We start from the raw sequence: 17,934 nt of genomic DNA on the forward strand, positions 1-17,934 counted from the left end.
AATGTATGAAAACATTTTTGATGGGGAAAACAACAACTGTCATAAAGCTGAGATTTCACTGTTTATGTGTTTTCCCAAAGCAAGTTTCTCTGGTTTGTTCTGTAATAATAACAATCTAGAGACAATTTATAATGTAATAATGATATATGCAATAATTGTGACTGCTATTTTTGAAAAACCAATTATAAGTTGCTATTTTTATACATAACACTGCATGTCATAACTCTGACTGTCACAATTATGAAAAACATTCTTAAAATGTTGAAAGTCATCAATTAAACCAAAGATTTTTTTGATTTGTTTTTTAACTACCTCTGCTGGTGAAAGTATTTTTCTATACTATATAGCTGACATGTCTCTGAGATCAATAAGCAAAGAAGAATCAGGGAGAAGTCTGCAGTTTTGTGGATTTGTATGGGTTTGTATACGCCTGCTGCATTTTGACCTGTTGGCATGGCAACATTGTGATGTCAGATTCACAGCTACATCGAGTGGTTACTCCTCATTTCTGAACTTGTCGGGGAATTATTAACTGGTTGTGATCTGTGCTGGCCTGCTTCGCCGTGCAGTGTTTGAATCCCTGACAACATGTGCGTGAGTTATCTTGGATTTGTGTTTCTGATTTGGTTTCCAGGAGTGCTGCATGGTAAGAACATTAAATTCTGTCATCCCAGAATCATTTTCAAAATCTTTTATTTAGCATATCAGTGTAGTGCTCGCCTGTTTGTTACTGTTTCAGCACAAAGTGCAGCAGAGCCGTGTCCCGCTCCCGTCCTGAATGGAGGTTATTTGGTCCCTAAACAAGACACGTATCCTGATAAAACTGCGGTCACTTACGCCTGTGATAACGGACTTAAACCAGCGGTGGAGGGTTGGTGGGCGACAAGCACATGTCAAAATGGAAGATGGTCTCATGAACCTCAATGCATAGGTAAATGTTATCTCAGGTTTGTTTGAGTTAGACAATTAGACCCTGCAGAAGTTTAACCTTTATTCTAATATCATCCACCTCTCACTGTGACACTGTGGAGTCTTAAAATCTCCTTAATTGTTATTGTATTTTCAAATACTGTTCAGCCTTGAGCCAGAAATAACTAATTATTTTGAGGGAAAAAAAATAAGTGTTTCATTCTCTGTCTGTAATTAGCATTGAAATAATTCCAAAACACATGCTTTAATTTGTACAATAAAAATTGTTTTTAAAGGAAATATATGGAGCACAAATTGTGCTAATACGTAATGTAATTGAATGGTTTATGAAATGCAAATCAGAAATTTGAGTCAACTTTAATTGTGGTGTAAATGATCAGCGCTTGGTGGTATTACGTTACTTGTACGTAATAGTAACTAGTAGTGTAATGGTTACTGTTGTTTAAATGTCTGCTGTCTTTCCAGGCGTTTGATGATGAGCTGATGAGAGTTTACAGAGAGATTTTAAAGACTGTTGCTATGGTAATGTCGTCAAATTATTTCTTTGGTTCTTTCTTTTTCCTCAGATGAAAACTATTGCCTTCCACCGACGATCACCAACGGAAAATACACAGAAAACAGAAATGTTCAGGGACAGACAATCGATATAACGTGCAACGAAGGATATGAAGTCAAAGACAGGCTTATAACCGCCACCTGTATAAATCAAACATGGTCCTCTTTGCCTGTCTGTGAAAGTAAGTCTGTCACATCCCTAAGTTTATTTTTTTTTAGCAGATACACCTTGTTGCCACTCATCGTTGCACATTCACCTATTCATTTTTTTTTTAATCTTTTTTTTATAGGAAGTAACAATGCATGCGTTGAGCCTCCTCAAATTCCCCATGCAGTCATCCTTGAAAGATACCAGGAGGTGTTTGCTGCCAATTCACGAGTACGTTATGGATGTAAAACTGGATATACTCCAAATGGAAGAAACACCGAAATCGTCACTTGCTCATCTGGGCAGTGGAATGGAGTCCCAACGTGCCGTAAGTAGAGAGAGGTACTCTATATCTCGAAAAGACAAGCATGGTGGATCTGCAGGGGGGAACAGGTGGAGAACACACTACGTACATCTGTTGGCAGTGGCTCCACAACCTGCAGGTGGAGGTCGTTTTTTCATTAGTTTATCAGCTGATCTTATCTGTCTGACATATGTATAGTGGCAGTCAAAAGTTTCTGGTTCTGTTTCTTATTTATGAAACTGTGTCCCCGATGTATCCCAGAGGATTACTAGTATGAATATAGATTGTGATCTGGAGTCATCGTTTTTCTAGAATGGTCTATGTTTAGTCACTACTGGATTTTAAGATGAATTATTGTAGGCCGAATGCCTTTTCTCGTATGATCAATTAAAGTTTCAAACAATTTGTGGATTCGCCCTGTGATTTGAATCCACTCCAAATTTTCATAGTTGTTTTTTTTTTTTGCCCATGCTACACCCTTTTACAAAGTTTCATAAAATTTTGACTTGTAGTTTTTCTGTAATTTTGCATACAAACAAACAAACAAACAAACCAACCAAAGACATAACCTCAGTTGCGTAGGAAATGATCACATTATAATCGTCAATATTAATCTGCTCTTCATCCTGTCAATCAGCTTCATAAAGTCATCACCTGGAGCTTTTTCAACCGTCTTGAAGGAGTTTATACAAAACACTTGTTGGCTACCTTTTTCTTCCCTTTGGGCTCCAACTCAACTTTGGGTATCAATATGTTTATAGTAGCAGTGGATCACATGACACGTGAAACAGTGTTCATTCGGAGCAGAATCACGGAGGAAAATTAATTTTTTTCTAACAGAAAAACATGAGTTTCCCACGTTTTCCACATGTGATCACGTGTATGACCTATGCTTACCCCATGTTGCAACATATGATAATTTGGGGAATATATGTGTAAAGGTTTTCACATGAGAATCTACATGTGCTTCACATATTACACCATTAAAATGTTCCTAAACATGTTTTACATGTGTACAAGGACCTGTGATCACATAAGTTTTAGCGCATGTGAAATTCATGTTTTTTTTTCTACATGAATGGATAGGACTGAATCGGAGCCCAACTGATTTACTGGTTGGCACTGTTTATTGGCCAATATTGGCCAGTCATAGTTATATTGGTATCCATGTACATTTTGTTTGATATGTGCCGAAATGAAAACTTACATTATAAAATAATATTATTATATATTTTGTATCTATATTTATTTATTATATTTCTAAAAATTACATTTTAGTGCACTGATGTCTCACATGTGTAAACATAAAATCCCAAAGCGATAACTAACTTCGGCGCCTGCTTTGTATCTTGCAGGATCTTCTACTGGCTCCACGTCCAGTGACCGAGAGACTGAACCTGATTCTACAACAAGTAAATAAGTAGTTTCATTTCTTTATTTGTCTGTATAAAATATCAGCCAATTAACCAATCAGAGTTATATAAGTGATTTCAGGGTAGAACAGGTCTATCACTGAGGCTGAGGGAATCTAAATGTGGGCTAAAATGTTACCTTGATTAACTCCACTACGGTAGCTTGATATAATTGTGTTCTCAAACATTTTTATTTTTTCATTTCAGTTGACAAATGTGGAAAATTCCCCGTCATTCCAAATGGCGTCGCCACGCAAACTGACCGATTATTTTTGAAATACCAATGTGCACGTTTTTACATTCAATATTATTGTTGTTGTTTCTTCTGTGCAGATATCCACTGTTCTATGAACACTAACGAAGATCGTAGGTTAATACCTGTTGGAGTTCAATTCATAAAAGATGGTACGAGGAAGAAACTGGCGTGTGTGCGCGCATCATGGTGGTTGTCGGATCATTACTCTGTGGCGCAGTGCACTCATGGACAACTGGTGTTGACAAAGTGTAAGTATCTTTAAGCTCATTATATTATTAATATGGCATCCAGAGGAAAGAAGAGTAGGAGCACAATTGTTTTTAACATGATGCAGCTGAGATGCTGACAAATAGTTTTACAGAACAGAAAGTGTCTTCGCAAAGATGATCAGTTTTCTGTCATCACATCTAAACAATGAGGGCAACAAGGCGTAAACATAATGTGCCTCAACTCAGTGATACAGTGCATGAAACCTGACCTCAAAGCAATATTTTCACATTTTGGAGTTTGTTTTTTTCCACAATATCGAATTTTCTTGCCATGACTTCAATTACAATATTGATCTCTTTTCATGGATGGACTGTAAATATGAAAATAAATATTAAAACTACGGTCAGCAGATGATCAGTTTAACTGGGGGAAACAGTTTGGCTCTGCCTAAAAGCAACAAAATCCACCTACCAACACGTCTGATGCTTTCTAATAAATGTCACTTTTTGATTCGTACAAACAAACAAAAAACAAATGTCAGATATTTTGTCGGGTGTTGTGAGATGTCCCGGATGCCGCATGTCTCTCTTTAATGATGTCACACTATACAAGGTCTGTTTTTTGTACCTGATGTTCATCTGACCAGTATTCAGGTCAGATACTGGAAATTTGACGGTAACGACTAAATTGTGTCAAAATCAGACTGAATTCTTGCAGTCTGATTCCGGCATTAGAGGTGCTGTTTGGCAGATCTTAGAGCATTTGCATCCGGCCCGGCGAGCAATCAAATGAGTAAACGTCCCAAAATGTTGGATTACTACTTTAAATGAGAAGTCAACTAATTTACAGTCCTTCACTTCTCCCTTGTCAAAACCTGCTGCCTACATTTCCCACTTTGCAACTCGATTTACGTGATTCAGATATGCTTTTATGCTGATGCTGGTTAAGGCTAATGTAGCATGGAGGCTTTAGGCTCAGTTTGAGGACAAACCTCGTCAGTCTGTCTGGTAAGCTCACTTTTTCCATTTTCAAACTTTAAGCCGCAACAAATTCTGTGTGAAGTCTGATAAACTGCCTCACGTGACGTCACTTGAGGCAGTTTATCAGACTTCACTTCATTTATTAAAAACTTTGGACAACTCTTCCACAAATGCAGAAGCACACACAAAGGCCTCTAAACAGACTGTGATGTGAAAAACGAGCGTCCCTTTAAGGCTGTTAGTGTTTTGTTTTCTTTGCGCCGAAAGAGTAGGAGCAGGCAGGGAAGCACATTCAGCCGTTTAGTAAACAGTGTGTCGTATAAATCCAGCTGATTCATTGTGGGCTGATTTGAATTATGTGATTTGAATTCAAATACTTGACTTCATCTCCCTCTGAGGAGCAAACAGAAGACTCACTGCCGTGTGTTTATGACTGTTCGCAGGTTGTGGCTGGTTTGAGCGGACGACGGTGAGTGTTCCTCTTTAAAACAAACACATTGTATTCATACTGCACTCATAATTCATTTGGAAGTCTCTCCACTGAAGTATCCCTGCTCGATTCGTTTTTAACAACATTTGCATTTGACTTTATTCTTATGCAATATTACAGCTGTTTTAAATTTCATAAAATCTCTGTCTTCTTACCAGGATTTCTGCTCAGGTTTGTGACGAAGACGAAGATGCAGCTGACTTCGAATCTGCTCAAAGACTGAAAACAAATACAAGCGTGGAAGTTTCTTAGAGAAAACTAAGCAACGATTGTACTGTCCCACCCTGTGATGGCTTCTCATTTTAATCTATAACTACTGGCAGTAAAGCCGCAAAAGTAAATCGCCTGATAAATATGGACCTCCCTGAACGAAGTCTTCAGCTTGAATTTCAACACTGAAGCATCCCGAGAACTGAAAGCAGTCCGTCCATCCATCTACAATCTAAACCCGATTGTCTTGTTCACGCTCACATAAAGGCTGGAGGTTCTCACGGGTGGTGTACATCCTGGAGACGCAAGACTGAACTCACACACACCCGTGTTTTCAATTCAGGTTTTAATGATCGTGACACAGAGTTGGAGAAGAGCATCATTGCCGTTTACCGATGTGAAGATTTGAAATTTCATTTCTGAACAAAATGCCTGTAACTGCCACCAAATTAAACTCCACCAGGATGTAAAACATCTGATCTCACGTGATGGACACTGTTACTGTTTTGCTTTTCCTTCCTCATTAAAAAAAACAGAATTATTTCCTAATCAACAAAATGTTATTTCATCCCATTTTATGTGATTAAAGTAATGTTTATAATGTTTATAAGTATATCAACATAAAAATACTTCATTATCTTTGTGCTCGTATATAAGCTGCATGAGTGAAAAACAAACCCTTGTTTCGACTGTATATTAACTTTGCATTGCAGTTACAAATCCTTTATATGACAGGTTGAACAGGCTGCTCACACATCACAGGACATGTAAAGGCCACAGTTGAAGTTTCCTTCAGTCAGTTTTACAAGCTTACCACTTGTGACTTTTTTTTTTTTTTAAATCAGCAATTAATCTATAGATATTTATTTATCATTATGTATTATTACTTGATCAATTTATCAAAATTGTTATCTTTTCTTTTTGCTCTTCCATAAAAAAAGATTACATCAGATAATAAAAACACAGAAAATAGAAAGTGACAAACACTTCATACACAAGTTCAGTGACACCAAAAGTTCCAGTCGTGCTCATGTTGAGGTGTACAGAAGAAAAACGTTGCTGAAGTCATGTTACAAGAGAAAGCCTCGTTTTGTTTTGTTTCTGTATTGTCAGCAAATTAGTACAAAAATGTACTTTTTGGGTGAAATCCAGTTTTCTTCTTCTCTGTGTAAAAAAAAAAAAAATGCAACAGAGAATTAAAACTGTAAGCAGTGATGTACGGCCCTCGCACTCCCGCGCGCCGCCTCCCCGAAGCCGTCTCCCCGACGTGCAGCGCGTATCCCCGCTTCTCGCAAAACAGGTATATAACCACGCCACATGTATGCCACACGTTTTGTGAGGTTTGACCTTAAACATCAACTTCCTGTGACACGGTGAGGGAGCCGTTTGGCCACGCCCACTTGCAAAACGCATATCACATGTATCATCTCAACACGCCGGATGTATGCCACACGTTTTGTGAGGTTTCAAGCATCCTTTGACCTTAAACATCAACTTCCTGTGTCACGGCGAGATATCAAACTTTGCCGCATCGTCACGGCGACGCCCATTGGCAAAGTCGAACGAATGTCTCAATATATCATCAACTACATGTTCAGGTTATTGTGGCCCGACTTTACGTTCATGTGATCAACCAGCTCAACGTAGAATGTGGAAGTATGAAACGTGTAATTTCCAGTGGCCAACAGGGGGCGCTACGACTATGAGAGAATATTACCCCACAGGGGTCTTCGGGGCGGGGCTGTTATCATACCTGTGATGTTTGGAGAAGGTCGGTCCATGTACACAAGATTTAAAGCAACTCGTAGTTTCATGGCGAGATGCTCAAAAAGGCCGCCACACTACGGGCACACGCATCGACGAAAACGAATTATTTATACAACTTTTAATCCCAAACATGTTTTCTATCCATAGAACCTAAATTCAAGTCGGTCGGACAAAATCCCTCGGAGGAGTTCGACAAAGTACAACGTGTCAGAATCGCCCAAAATGGCGACTAAATTCAAAATGGTGGACTTTCTGTCGAGTTGACGTAACGGTGCAATGTAACTTTTTAGTGCGTCCAGGTGTGATACACGTGTCCACCGGATTTGGTGAATTTAGGTAAATGTGGGCGCCGGGGCATCTCTGTAGGGGGCGCTCTCGAGCCGTTTGGCCACGCCCACTCGCGACTCCACTAGAATACGAAATTTTTCACCGGGAGACAAATGTGTGTCCACTTTAATGAGTTTTTGAAGATGATAAAGCCTCCAAATAGGAAAATCACTTTACGTAAGAAGAACGACCAAGAAGAAAAATAACATTTTTACGAAAAACAACCGGGCTTTCGCACCGACGCTCGGTGCTCGGGCCCTAATAATTACATGTGAACGTCCTGTGAGGTGTTCGAAAATATTTAAGTGCTGTTCAGTCTTAAATACAACGATTTTACAGCGAGGACATTAATTCATCACTGAAGTGGTGAATTCGGTGTCTTGTCCTCTTCTCTTCCTGTTGCATTTCCGTGTTAAATTTGTCAGACGGTGGCGTTAAAGGCCCCGTGTCTGTTTGTCTGAGGAGCGTCAGTGCGCGTGATCAGAGTTGGAGATGTTCTGCACAGAGGAAGCGGAGTCCAGTCCCAGCAGCGTGCCGAGGTAGGACTGCTCTCGGGGGTCCAGCATCTGATCGGGCCTCACGGGGTGGACGACGTTGGCGGGCTGAGGGGTGAGGGTGTACTTCTCCAAGAACGCCAGGTCGGTGGCCGCCTGGTAGCCGGAGCTCTGCTGCTGTCCTTGAGCCTGCATGCCGACGACGCCGTGAGTCTGCGAGGAGAGAGTCGAGGCCCCGTGGGCGCTCAGGTCGCCCCGCGCTCCTCCCGCCATCTGGACGGGAACCAACGTGACGGGCACGCAGACGTTCGGAGGAGGAGGGGGAGGGGGAGGAGGAAGAGGAGGAGGAGGGCTCTGGAGGGTCGACTTCGGCTCCGCGTGGTACGTCTTCGAGGTTTCCTCGTAAGGAAGGGAGACTATTTTGTCGTCGCCGAGCGTGCCGACGGGCGGCTCGGTAAAGCGGGCGCTGTGCACGTGGTCCACGTGGTACTTGAGCTTGTCTTTTCTTTTGAAGGTGGCGCTGCAGTGAGGACAGTTGAAAGGACGAGCGTCTGAGTGAATCACCATGTGCTTCGTCAAGGTCTTCTTGATCCGAAACGTCTGATGGCACTCGGGACATCTGTGGGGTTTCTCACCTGTTACACAAAGGTTGGAAGAGGGATGTTCAGACAGTCGTTTCTCTTGCGTCTTCGCTTTCAAGTACAATGACGAGGAAAAAAAAAAGAAAAAAAAAACGTTTTGATGCACCCCGCCCCAGGACACTGATTGTCTGTCGGGCTTTGAATACCTTCACACGGCCAAAACAATAAGTGCATGTGAGGAGCAATAAACAGAGCAACACTCCGAATCTGCAGAGTTTGAAGGGCGGTGTCTTTTGTTTTCACCGTGAGCAGCTCTCTCCTGCTCCGTCTTCAGTCTGGTTACTCGAGAAACTCGAGCTAAACACACTGAAAATTACACCGCGTTACTTCGTCAACTCCCTTTTTCTCTCGTCCATCGGAAGCATCTTATACAGAACTAACTAGCTCCACCCTGCTCCTATATTTCCACGCGTCTTCTAAATGCATCACCGACTGGTTTTTTAACGGTCTTCGCCGTAGCTTACGCCGGCTGCAGCTGATCCAATTTGAAAGCATTCAGTTGTCGATATCCACAGCTGCTGCTGTTGTTGTTGTTGTTTAAGTCGGCATAAAATTGTAGACCTACAGTTTCAGAAATTGTCACGAATTTTGTGTGGTAAATCTCACCGTTATCGCTGTAGGCTAAATACTGTACGAGCTGTGCAAGAGCAGAAACCCTGACAAGCCTAGCAACAGTAACTAAGGGGGGCATATTTTAGCAAACAGGCTTGAGAAAACAATTGTTCCTAAAGCATCTAAAAGCCACTTGTGTGCTCTCATGCATATTTTAAAGCAAATATATCCATTTGTACTGTACCTGAGTGAGTCCTGAAGTGCATTTCAAGACTGGACTTTCCTTTAAATTCTTTCTTGCAAACCTCACACTGATGCACAGCAGTTTTATACCTGAGGGGGTGGGGGGAAATACCTCATTAACAAAGACATTAACTTTCATGTTAATCTGGAAATAATTGCCACAACAAAACACCACCATCTATGATTTATATGACATACTTCTGCCAGACTTTCTCCCCCAGATGAACACTTCTGTAGTGGACTGTCAGATGATCGTGGCGCCTGAAGCACTTGCCACATTCTTCACATTGGTGTGCTTTCTCTCCTGTGATAAACACAGCCTTAGCGTTAACACTGATTGGAAATGTCAACATTATTTACGTCTGTCTCTCTCTCTCTCTCTCTCTCTCTATTCACTACCTGAGTGTATTTTCTGATGTTTGGTCAGGTGATCGTGGCGTATGAAGGTTTTCCCACATTCGTCACACTCGTAGCGCTTGTCGTCGTGGTGGACTCTGAGGTGGAGCCTGTCCAAGGAAAAGTTTGCTCATTAGAGGTGAGTCTATTGAAGACACAGCCAGTCACACTGAGAGCTTTGAAAAAAATGTACAATCACAAACACTGCCACTGTTACTCACCTGTAGGAGCTGCCATGACGGAAGCTTTGGCCACAAATACTGCACAGATGAGGCTTCTCTCCACTGTGGATCCTCAAGTGCTCCCTCAATGTTGTCCTGTTAGGAGAAAATATAAATACAAATTGTAACTCATAATGTCAATATAGCAGTTATTTTATTGGGACAGAGACACGTACCTTTCTCTTACAGATTTCCCACAAACAAAGCAGGTCCATTTTCTTTTACCTCCATGTGTGCACTCAATGTGCCTCTTCCTGTTGCCTGTGTCATTAAATTGACGGCCACAGATCTCACAGGGAAAAGGACCTGAGGATGAGACAGGATAACATTTCTTGTTGTCGATTGCTACAGTAACACTTTTGTAATTTCAGCATTTTAAGGTTTTAATGATGGAAAACATTTTATCTTAGGAATTTTCTCTCTTTTAATATCTAATTCAAAGGAGCACTGTGTACTAGCGGTGAGGATACGCATTGCAACTAACTGAACCCCCCCCCTCGCCTCAGCCTCCCCTTTCAAGCATCTAAGACAGGGGTGTCAAACTCATTTTAGTTAAGGGGCCACATACTGCCCACTTTGATCTCAAGTGGGCCAGACCAGTAAAATCATAGCATAATAACGCAGACATAACGACAACATTTCTCTTTGTTTAAATCATTGGTGAAGGTTTTTGGATGATAAACCCTATTTTAAGGTCTTTCTACAATAAACTAGAAACATAAAGACCAAAAACTCAGACATCAACCCATTTACGCTGTTTTTGAAGCAATTACTGGATCGATTAAAAAAAAAAACGTTTGTACTCATAAACCTCCATATTCTCATAGAAATGCAATTTATGTCTTTCTGTAATTTTCACACTTAGCAAAGTCATCCGGCGGGCCGAGCTGGACCCCCTGGCGGGCCGGATCTGGCCCGCGGGCCGTATATTTGACAGCCCTGATCTAAGAGATTCCATAGTGGCTGCAAAACACACTAAAGACCCTCTCTAGAGTCAGTGTTTGGTTTGTCTCTTCTGGGTTACTGTAGAAACAAAGCAGAGCAACATGGTGCACTCGGTGGGAGTAGTAGTATGTAGATGTAGTAAACGTGATTTTTAAGCTCTTTTTCACTGCTGATGCTGGTACTGGCTCGGCTCGCTCTTTTTGGTTTTCCATTGGGCAGAAGTTGTAGACGGTACCTGGTATTATTTCTGGTCTCTTAAAACCATCGAGGTTTTAAGCGAGCTGAGCCGATACTAAAAGGTGCCGTGAAAACACTGCAGACCAGTGATTGGTCAGAGAGAATCATTAGAATCACCATCACGGCGGCACGGAGCATCCTGCACAAACTCACCACTGTAACGAGCCATGCTACGATAGCTGGCACAATATTTCTATTCACTTGATGACTCGATTAATGGCAACGTGCAAAACCACACTGTAGTCAACTGAGAATGTGCAGAACTTCATGTTTGGCTGCAGACAAAAGGAACCAGCGTGTGTGTGTGTGTGTGTGTGTGTGTGTGTGTGTGTGTGTGTGTGTGTGTGTGTGTGTGTGTGTGTGTGTGTGTGTGTGTGTGTGTGTGTGTGTGTGTGTGTGTGTGTGTGTGTGAAAAGAAAAGGGGGATTTTTTTCTGGTGTGTACATCCTATTTACAAATTTAGAAAATTTACAAATTTTGTTTTCATTGTGCTTTTCTTACCCAAGTGATACTTCTCTTGATGCTTCAGCCTCGCAAACCTGGACTTGAAGTATTCGTCGCAGAAGGTGCATTTAAAGGGCCGGTCCTGCGTGTGCAGGATCATGTGTTCCTGCAGATGAGGCCTGCGGGAGAAGGTCTTCAAACAAATCTGGTAAAAAAAAAAAAAAATTCAAAGGTTACAGACAGTTAAGATCAAGTCATCCATTCATTATCTGACCTCATCTGAACACATACTAGAAAGTTCTGGGTATATTCATGTGAATATAGCCTAAAAAAAAAATGGTGTATCATCTGGAAAAATACATTTGTGAATAATATTGTAAACAACATGTAAATAATAAACTGACACTAGTCCTTACATTACACTTCCAGCCTTCACTTTTCTTCTTCCTCTTGGTGAGAAACTCTTGGATGTTGTCTGGATGAAACCTGGCAGCACAGTGAAGATAAATAATTATACTGAGGAAGACTGTGGCAGCAGCTCATCTAACATCTTCGTTGATGTCCAGAACGAGGTCAATGGTACACATTTTTTTCCCATTTATTTTACACCCATTAATATACCCATTAATACACCCATTAATACACCCATTAATACACCCATTAATACACCCATTAATACACCCATTTAAAGGTTTAAAATAGTAGATTTGTAGTTGCAGCAGGTGCATAGCTGTACGGATGATGATAATGTGAGTCAGCCGACAGCTTCGCCTCTAGCACCACCATGAGGCTGAACTTTTTTTTTTTCCTTTTATGAAAAGTCTCATCTGCTATTAGAATAATTACCATAAGACACATGGTACACGCCATAGACTGAATATCAAGATGGACAAAGCTCCACCACTTCCTCCAATTTTACAAAACTGAAAAGCACGATGTCTGACATGCCATCTTGCTTTAGTGACGTTTGCAACTAGTCTGTGCAGTTGCGACGGCGACGAATCAACGCAGGCAACGCTGACTTATTGCATGATCCGAATCATCAAAACTTGCCATTGTCAGCGTGTAGCTTGCTAGTTCACAGGTTGTTGTTGTTGTGTCCTGTTGTGACGGGGATTTTGAAAACGGTAACACATGTTTAGCGGAAAAAGGAGGGGAATGTCGACCTAAACGGTCGGCTGTTGCTCGTTTATATCAACATCAAACATCTAGTGAGTCAGACTCTGGTCGTAAATGACGTCACCAAAGCAAGATGGCAGCTCAGGTTTCCAAGATATTTTGGCTCCACTTCTGGGCACCTGTCATGACCTTTATCCTTCTCTACAGCCTGGTACACGCATTCTCCAATACTTAAAACTTTTTACTTGAACAAACAATTTGTTTTTTTTGCTGCCTTAATTCTGCCAGTAACGTTATTTTATCAAGGCAGGTAAAATGACATGACGCTTAACGCAGCATTACAACTAGCTTCTACGACGTTTGCTAACCAAACTGTAATCAGACGAATCGGTGGAAACGTATTTACAAGTAAAAGCACAAAAGTTACACCTACACTGAATAGATTTCTGACAACCTAGCTGTACAACATGTCCTGTTGTTGTGTGTGCTGGCATGACCCACCAGGTGTAAACTTAACAGAAAGGACAATAAGTGGGATATGACCACGGCTCACCTCCTGACATGCTTGGCCAGTGTTTTCTTGCTGGCATGGAGTTTGTTGCAGAAGGGACATTTGTGCTCCTTCTTCTGGAAGGGAGCATCGCTGGCGTGCTTCTTCTTGTGTACGGTTAGGTTAGACTTGGTGGAGTAGCGCTGCAGACAGATGTCACACTGGAACGGTTTCTCTCCTGTGTGCACTCGGGTGTGACTCTCGTATTTCCCTGAAAAATGCAGGACAGGTGCATTAAATAATATATAATACCCATCTGAGGCATTAGCATAGTCCCAATCGGTAAACATGCCCCCATCGTGACTGCTGGCTTTTTCACATTTTTCATCACGTTAAAAAAAAAAAAAAAAAAAAAAACTTGCTGTGTTCCTAAATAGGTATAAAGAGAAGAGCCTCTACACTTTCAACTTGAACACAACTACAGATTTCAGAGAGTTTCTGACGGTGACAACAGGTGACACAATCCTTAACCTATTAATGTGCAAATACTTTTTAACAACTGTATAAAAGATGTCTCCTGCCTCACTGGAAAGTTTCCACATCACACTTTTGTAAGATGCCAATTGGACCAGGACTAACTTCAGTTGTGATGTCACGAATTCTGCTTGCAGGTGCCCGACTTACACTCAGATCTTAAGTCAGCAAAAAGAAACGTTCTACTTTCTACAGTTATGGCCAAACATCCGAGAGAAGTAGCACAGACTAAAACACATTTTGAAGTGTAGGGAGCCATTACCTTGGGCCTTACCGTGCCTCTCGGTCTTTAAACAGGGGGAACGAACAATAATTCTGATATTCCAAGTGTCATTTATAAAAAAAAAATACAAATAATAAAAAAAAAGCATTAAACATTTGCTTCTTCCAGCTTTTTAAATATAAGAAATTGCTGTTAAATGAAGAACTGGATTTTGGGGTGTTTGTAAGATAAACTAAGTAATTTAAAGACATTACGATGGGCATTTTCCACTATATTCTGACATCCTGTAGACTCAATGATTAATCAGTTTGCGGAAAAAAACACATTTATTTTAAAGATCCAGTGTGTAGGATTTAAGAGGGCGCTACAGACAGAAATTGAATATAATATTTTAACTGTGTTTCCATTTGGGTATAAACACCTGAAACTAAGAGTTGTTATGTTGATATGAGCACCTCATATCTACATAGGTAGCGGGTCCCCCGCCACAGAGCAGCCATGTTGCACTGACATGTTTCTACAGTAGCCCAGACTGGACAAACCACACACTGGATCTAAAGAGGCATTACTGCTGCTTTAATAACAATGTATAATAATACAAAAAAAACCCTTATTAGTTCCGGTTCTATCTCCAAAACCATGCAACAATAAACTTTATAATTTGAATAATAGTAAGTAAAACTAGAGAAGTAATAGAGAGGATTCTTGGTAAGATGACTCGTGTTACAGCTATCCCTCAACTTTTATTACTGCAACTGCATGAGCTACCGTATATGACAATAATCTAGATCTGCACGGTTCCCACCTGCGCGGTCAAAGGTCTTGTCACATTTGGGGCACTTGAGAGTTTTCTTGCTGGAGGTCTGGATGATGACTGGAGCCAGACCTTCAGGATACACCGGACTCTGGGTGGAGCTTCCTGCTGCCGGCTCTCGACCAGCCAGCTGCTCCGTCCTCTCGACATCTGAAACCCGCTGACCTGTTCTTTTGTTCGCTCCACAAACCTCAGCAACTTTCTTCTGGGCAACGATGTCCACGTTCACGTCTCCTCCTCCTTCTTCTTCTTCTTCTTCTTCCTCCTCGTCCTCATCCATGACGTCGTCCCCATCAGCTGGTTTAGATGTCTCGTTCACATGCAGGCTGGACGTCTGGCTTTTCACGACCCTCTCCCCTGCTTCTTCAAGTGTTTCTCCATCTTGCTGCTTTGGTGGCACACTTCTTTGTTTCTCCTCAGGGCTCGTGATGGAGTACTCGACGTCATCTCTCTTGTACTTGGTGGGCGTTCTCCTCCTACGAGCTGATCTCCTTGTGGTAGCACTCCTCTGACCTGTTGTCTTGTCCTCTTCAATCGAGACTTCCTGCTGGACATCAGCGTGGCTCTCGGCTACGTGGCCATGCAGGGAGTTTTCAGAGCTAAACCTGCGACTGAACCGGGTGCCCTTAGCATCAGGTGGGCTCTGGATGTCCGTGTCGGGTCCTGGTGAGTCACTCGGGGTAAACTCCACCCGGGGTGATCCTCTTGTCTCAGCCTGGATCAAACTTACAGGGTGGACCTCCCCTTCCTCACATAACAGCTTTAATATGTCCATCATGTCCAGGAATCGGGCCGCTTCTGTTAGAACCGGGAGGTCCTTCTCTGCAACACTGCACTCAGCGGTGTACAAAAACCCAAGCAGGTGCTGGAAAATAGAGTCCTCCACGTGGTCCAGAGTCAAATGTGTCGTTGCATCTGGGTTCTTGGACAGCTCAGCGTGGAAGTAGCTGCTCCCATGAGCCAACACCACCTTGTGGGCACTGAAGATCTTCCCACCCACCGACACAGAGACATCGCAGAACTTCTGCCGGGTCCGGTCCTCGTTCAAGAACATAAGGAGGCTGTGGCTCTGCTGCGACATGGTCAGGTGTCTGATTCGCTGGGCTGAATGTGGGACAGTTGCAGAGTTTGCTGGAGCGTCGGAGCCCAGCGCAGCAGCTGGGTCTGCAGCACGGTCATTGCTGGCACCGACCTGCCGGCCCCGCTTGGGACGCATCGTAGTACTAAGCTTCTTCTTCATTGGTGTGTTTGAGGGGTCACCTGGGATCACACCTGAAAACCAGAGGAAGAGCAACAATGCTGAGACTGAACATGCAGAGGGGCTAATTGCCGGCTTTGTGACAGCACAGACACATGGCTCAGCATGTGAATGACTTAACAACACAGTGATGTCATCATCAAGAACAGGATAGGGCACACATGGGACACTGTGCATTTTTTTTTTTTTTTTTTTTTTTTTTTAAAACACCTACTGCTGACGTTGAAGGTTTTTCTCCCACTAATACCAAACAGAAAATGGTCATTTGTCATAAAGACTGCACTCAACACACAATAGAGGCCTTTAAATGTGAACTTAAGCTATCTAAGTACCATATTGCAAATCCGCTCCCCTGAAGGACCCCTAACATGCTGGTGCCCGGCTGACGGACGGGCCCCCCTCCGAGGAGAGTGTCGACAAACGACCTTTCATGTTACCCCGGAAATTAACGTTTATATCGAGGCGTAACTTTAAAAACAGTCTTACCCGAGTCATTGTGAGACGTTTACAGAGCCCCGCGCATCCCGGCTGACAAAAGAAATGTGGGCAATAAACAGAGGGAAAATAATTTCCTGAATATCTGCAACGCCCCATCAGAAATGTCGGACACCGCAACAAACTCGTCTCCCATTGGCTGTCTCACCTTTTGTCGTCTGGCGCTGCCGTTCAGCGGCGTAAACATACGCAGACATTAAATATATAACAAAGGACGGGCGGCATTTGACACCCTTATTAGTTTTTTTTTTGTATGTAACGCATGAAAAGTCACAAACGAAATAAACGAGGAGGAGGTGTTGTCGAGCATTATGACGAGGAGAGGGTTCATGACACGAGGGCATTATGGGTAATGTAGTCTGAAACCTAATAGCGTAATACTTGATAAGTGAAGGTTTAAAAACCTATAATGACTATTTTATTTTTAATATTGTTTTGGTGATACAGTAAATTACAGCATTCAACGTAATAAAAAAAATGGCTAAGAATTACCCCCCCTACTGCAGCCAGTTTCAACAATGAAATGCTGCCTACACAATTATAGTAATATAGCACTGACTGAGGTAGTTTGGGGTCCAGAGTACTTTTCCTTTTAAATTTTAAGTACATTTTGTTGATAATATATTTTTGAATTTAAACCATTTTAAAGTTATGTATTTATTATTCATAATTAGCAACATATCTTTCACTACAGCTTGTATGTTGTTTCTTATTGCTGATATTTATACGTGAAGTATTGTTGTGTGCAAGATTAATTCAGACCTTACATACACCTTCTTTACCAAAATAAACATGTGCACTAATATAATGAAAAACATACTTTTTATCTCATGTGTTTTTATTTTACATAAAGCCCCAAATTGTAAACAATTTACATTTTGTAGAGGGCCATTTGGGGAACTGAGCCAGATCACCTATGAAATAATTACGGCTAGGCCATTTGTATTATTAGCGAATAGACTGAAGGCTCTTATGGTGACGTTAGTAACGTTTTAATGACAGAGATGTTTCCCAGGTTAGAACCTCTGGCCTCACTATACCCACAGACTGGGCCTCGGTCCTGTTGGCTGCAGTCAAATAGTCCTCAGCTGAGGACACAATCTGTGGTACATATGTGTGTGAACACACACACATTCAATTGTTTTTATGTCCATCTTCCGTGTGTGTGTGTGTGTGTGTGTGTGCGTGCGTGCGTGCGTGCGTGCGTGTGTTGTTGAATTGTAGGAGTATTTCCCTCTT

At 41.9% G+C, this 17,934-nt stretch overlaps 2 protein-coding genes across 2 annotated transcripts; one reads left to right on the forward strand and one right to left on the reverse strand.

The window, feature by feature from the left end:
- Positions 1-498: 498 nt before the first annotated feature.
- On the forward strand, positions 499-2,381 carry LOC138629032 (complement factor H-related protein 1-like). Its single transcript, XM_069712499.1, has 4 exons — positions 499-646; positions 740-931; positions 1,497-1,667; positions 1,776-2,381. Exons 1-4 carry the CDS (start codon positions 589-591, stop codon positions 1,967-1,969), a joined length of 615 nt encoding a protein of 204 aa, XP_069568600.1. The 5' UTR covers positions 499-588; the 3' UTR covers positions 1,970-2,381.
- A 4,979-nt stretch (positions 2,382-7,360) lies between these two features.
- On the reverse strand, positions 7,361-16,200 carry zbtb41 (zinc finger and BTB domain containing 41). The gene is made up of 10 exons (XM_069712583.1): positions 14,934-16,200; positions 13,435-13,642; positions 12,179-12,248; positions 11,820-11,967; positions 10,313-10,442; positions 10,137-10,232; positions 9,919-10,025; positions 9,718-9,823; positions 9,521-9,609; positions 7,361-8,718 (listed from the first exon to the last, which is right to left on the reverse strand). The coding sequence occupies exons 1-10, from the start codon at positions 16,180-16,182 to the stop codon at positions 8,057-8,059; spliced, it is 2,865 nt and encodes a 954-aa protein (XP_069568684.1). The 5' UTR covers positions 16,183-16,200; the 3' UTR covers positions 7,361-8,056.
- Between the last annotated feature and the right edge of the window lie 1,734 nt (positions 16,201-17,934).

This window comes from Brachyistius frenatus, unplaced genomic scaffold, assembly GCF_029030835.1.
Source record: "Brachyistius frenatus isolate BFR_SWC_R1_liver_20210118 unplaced genomic scaffold, ASM2903083v1 Contig_110, whole genome shotgun sequence".
Classification (NCBI taxonomy): domain Eukaryota; kingdom Metazoa; phylum Chordata; class Actinopteri; family Embiotocidae; genus Brachyistius; species Brachyistius frenatus.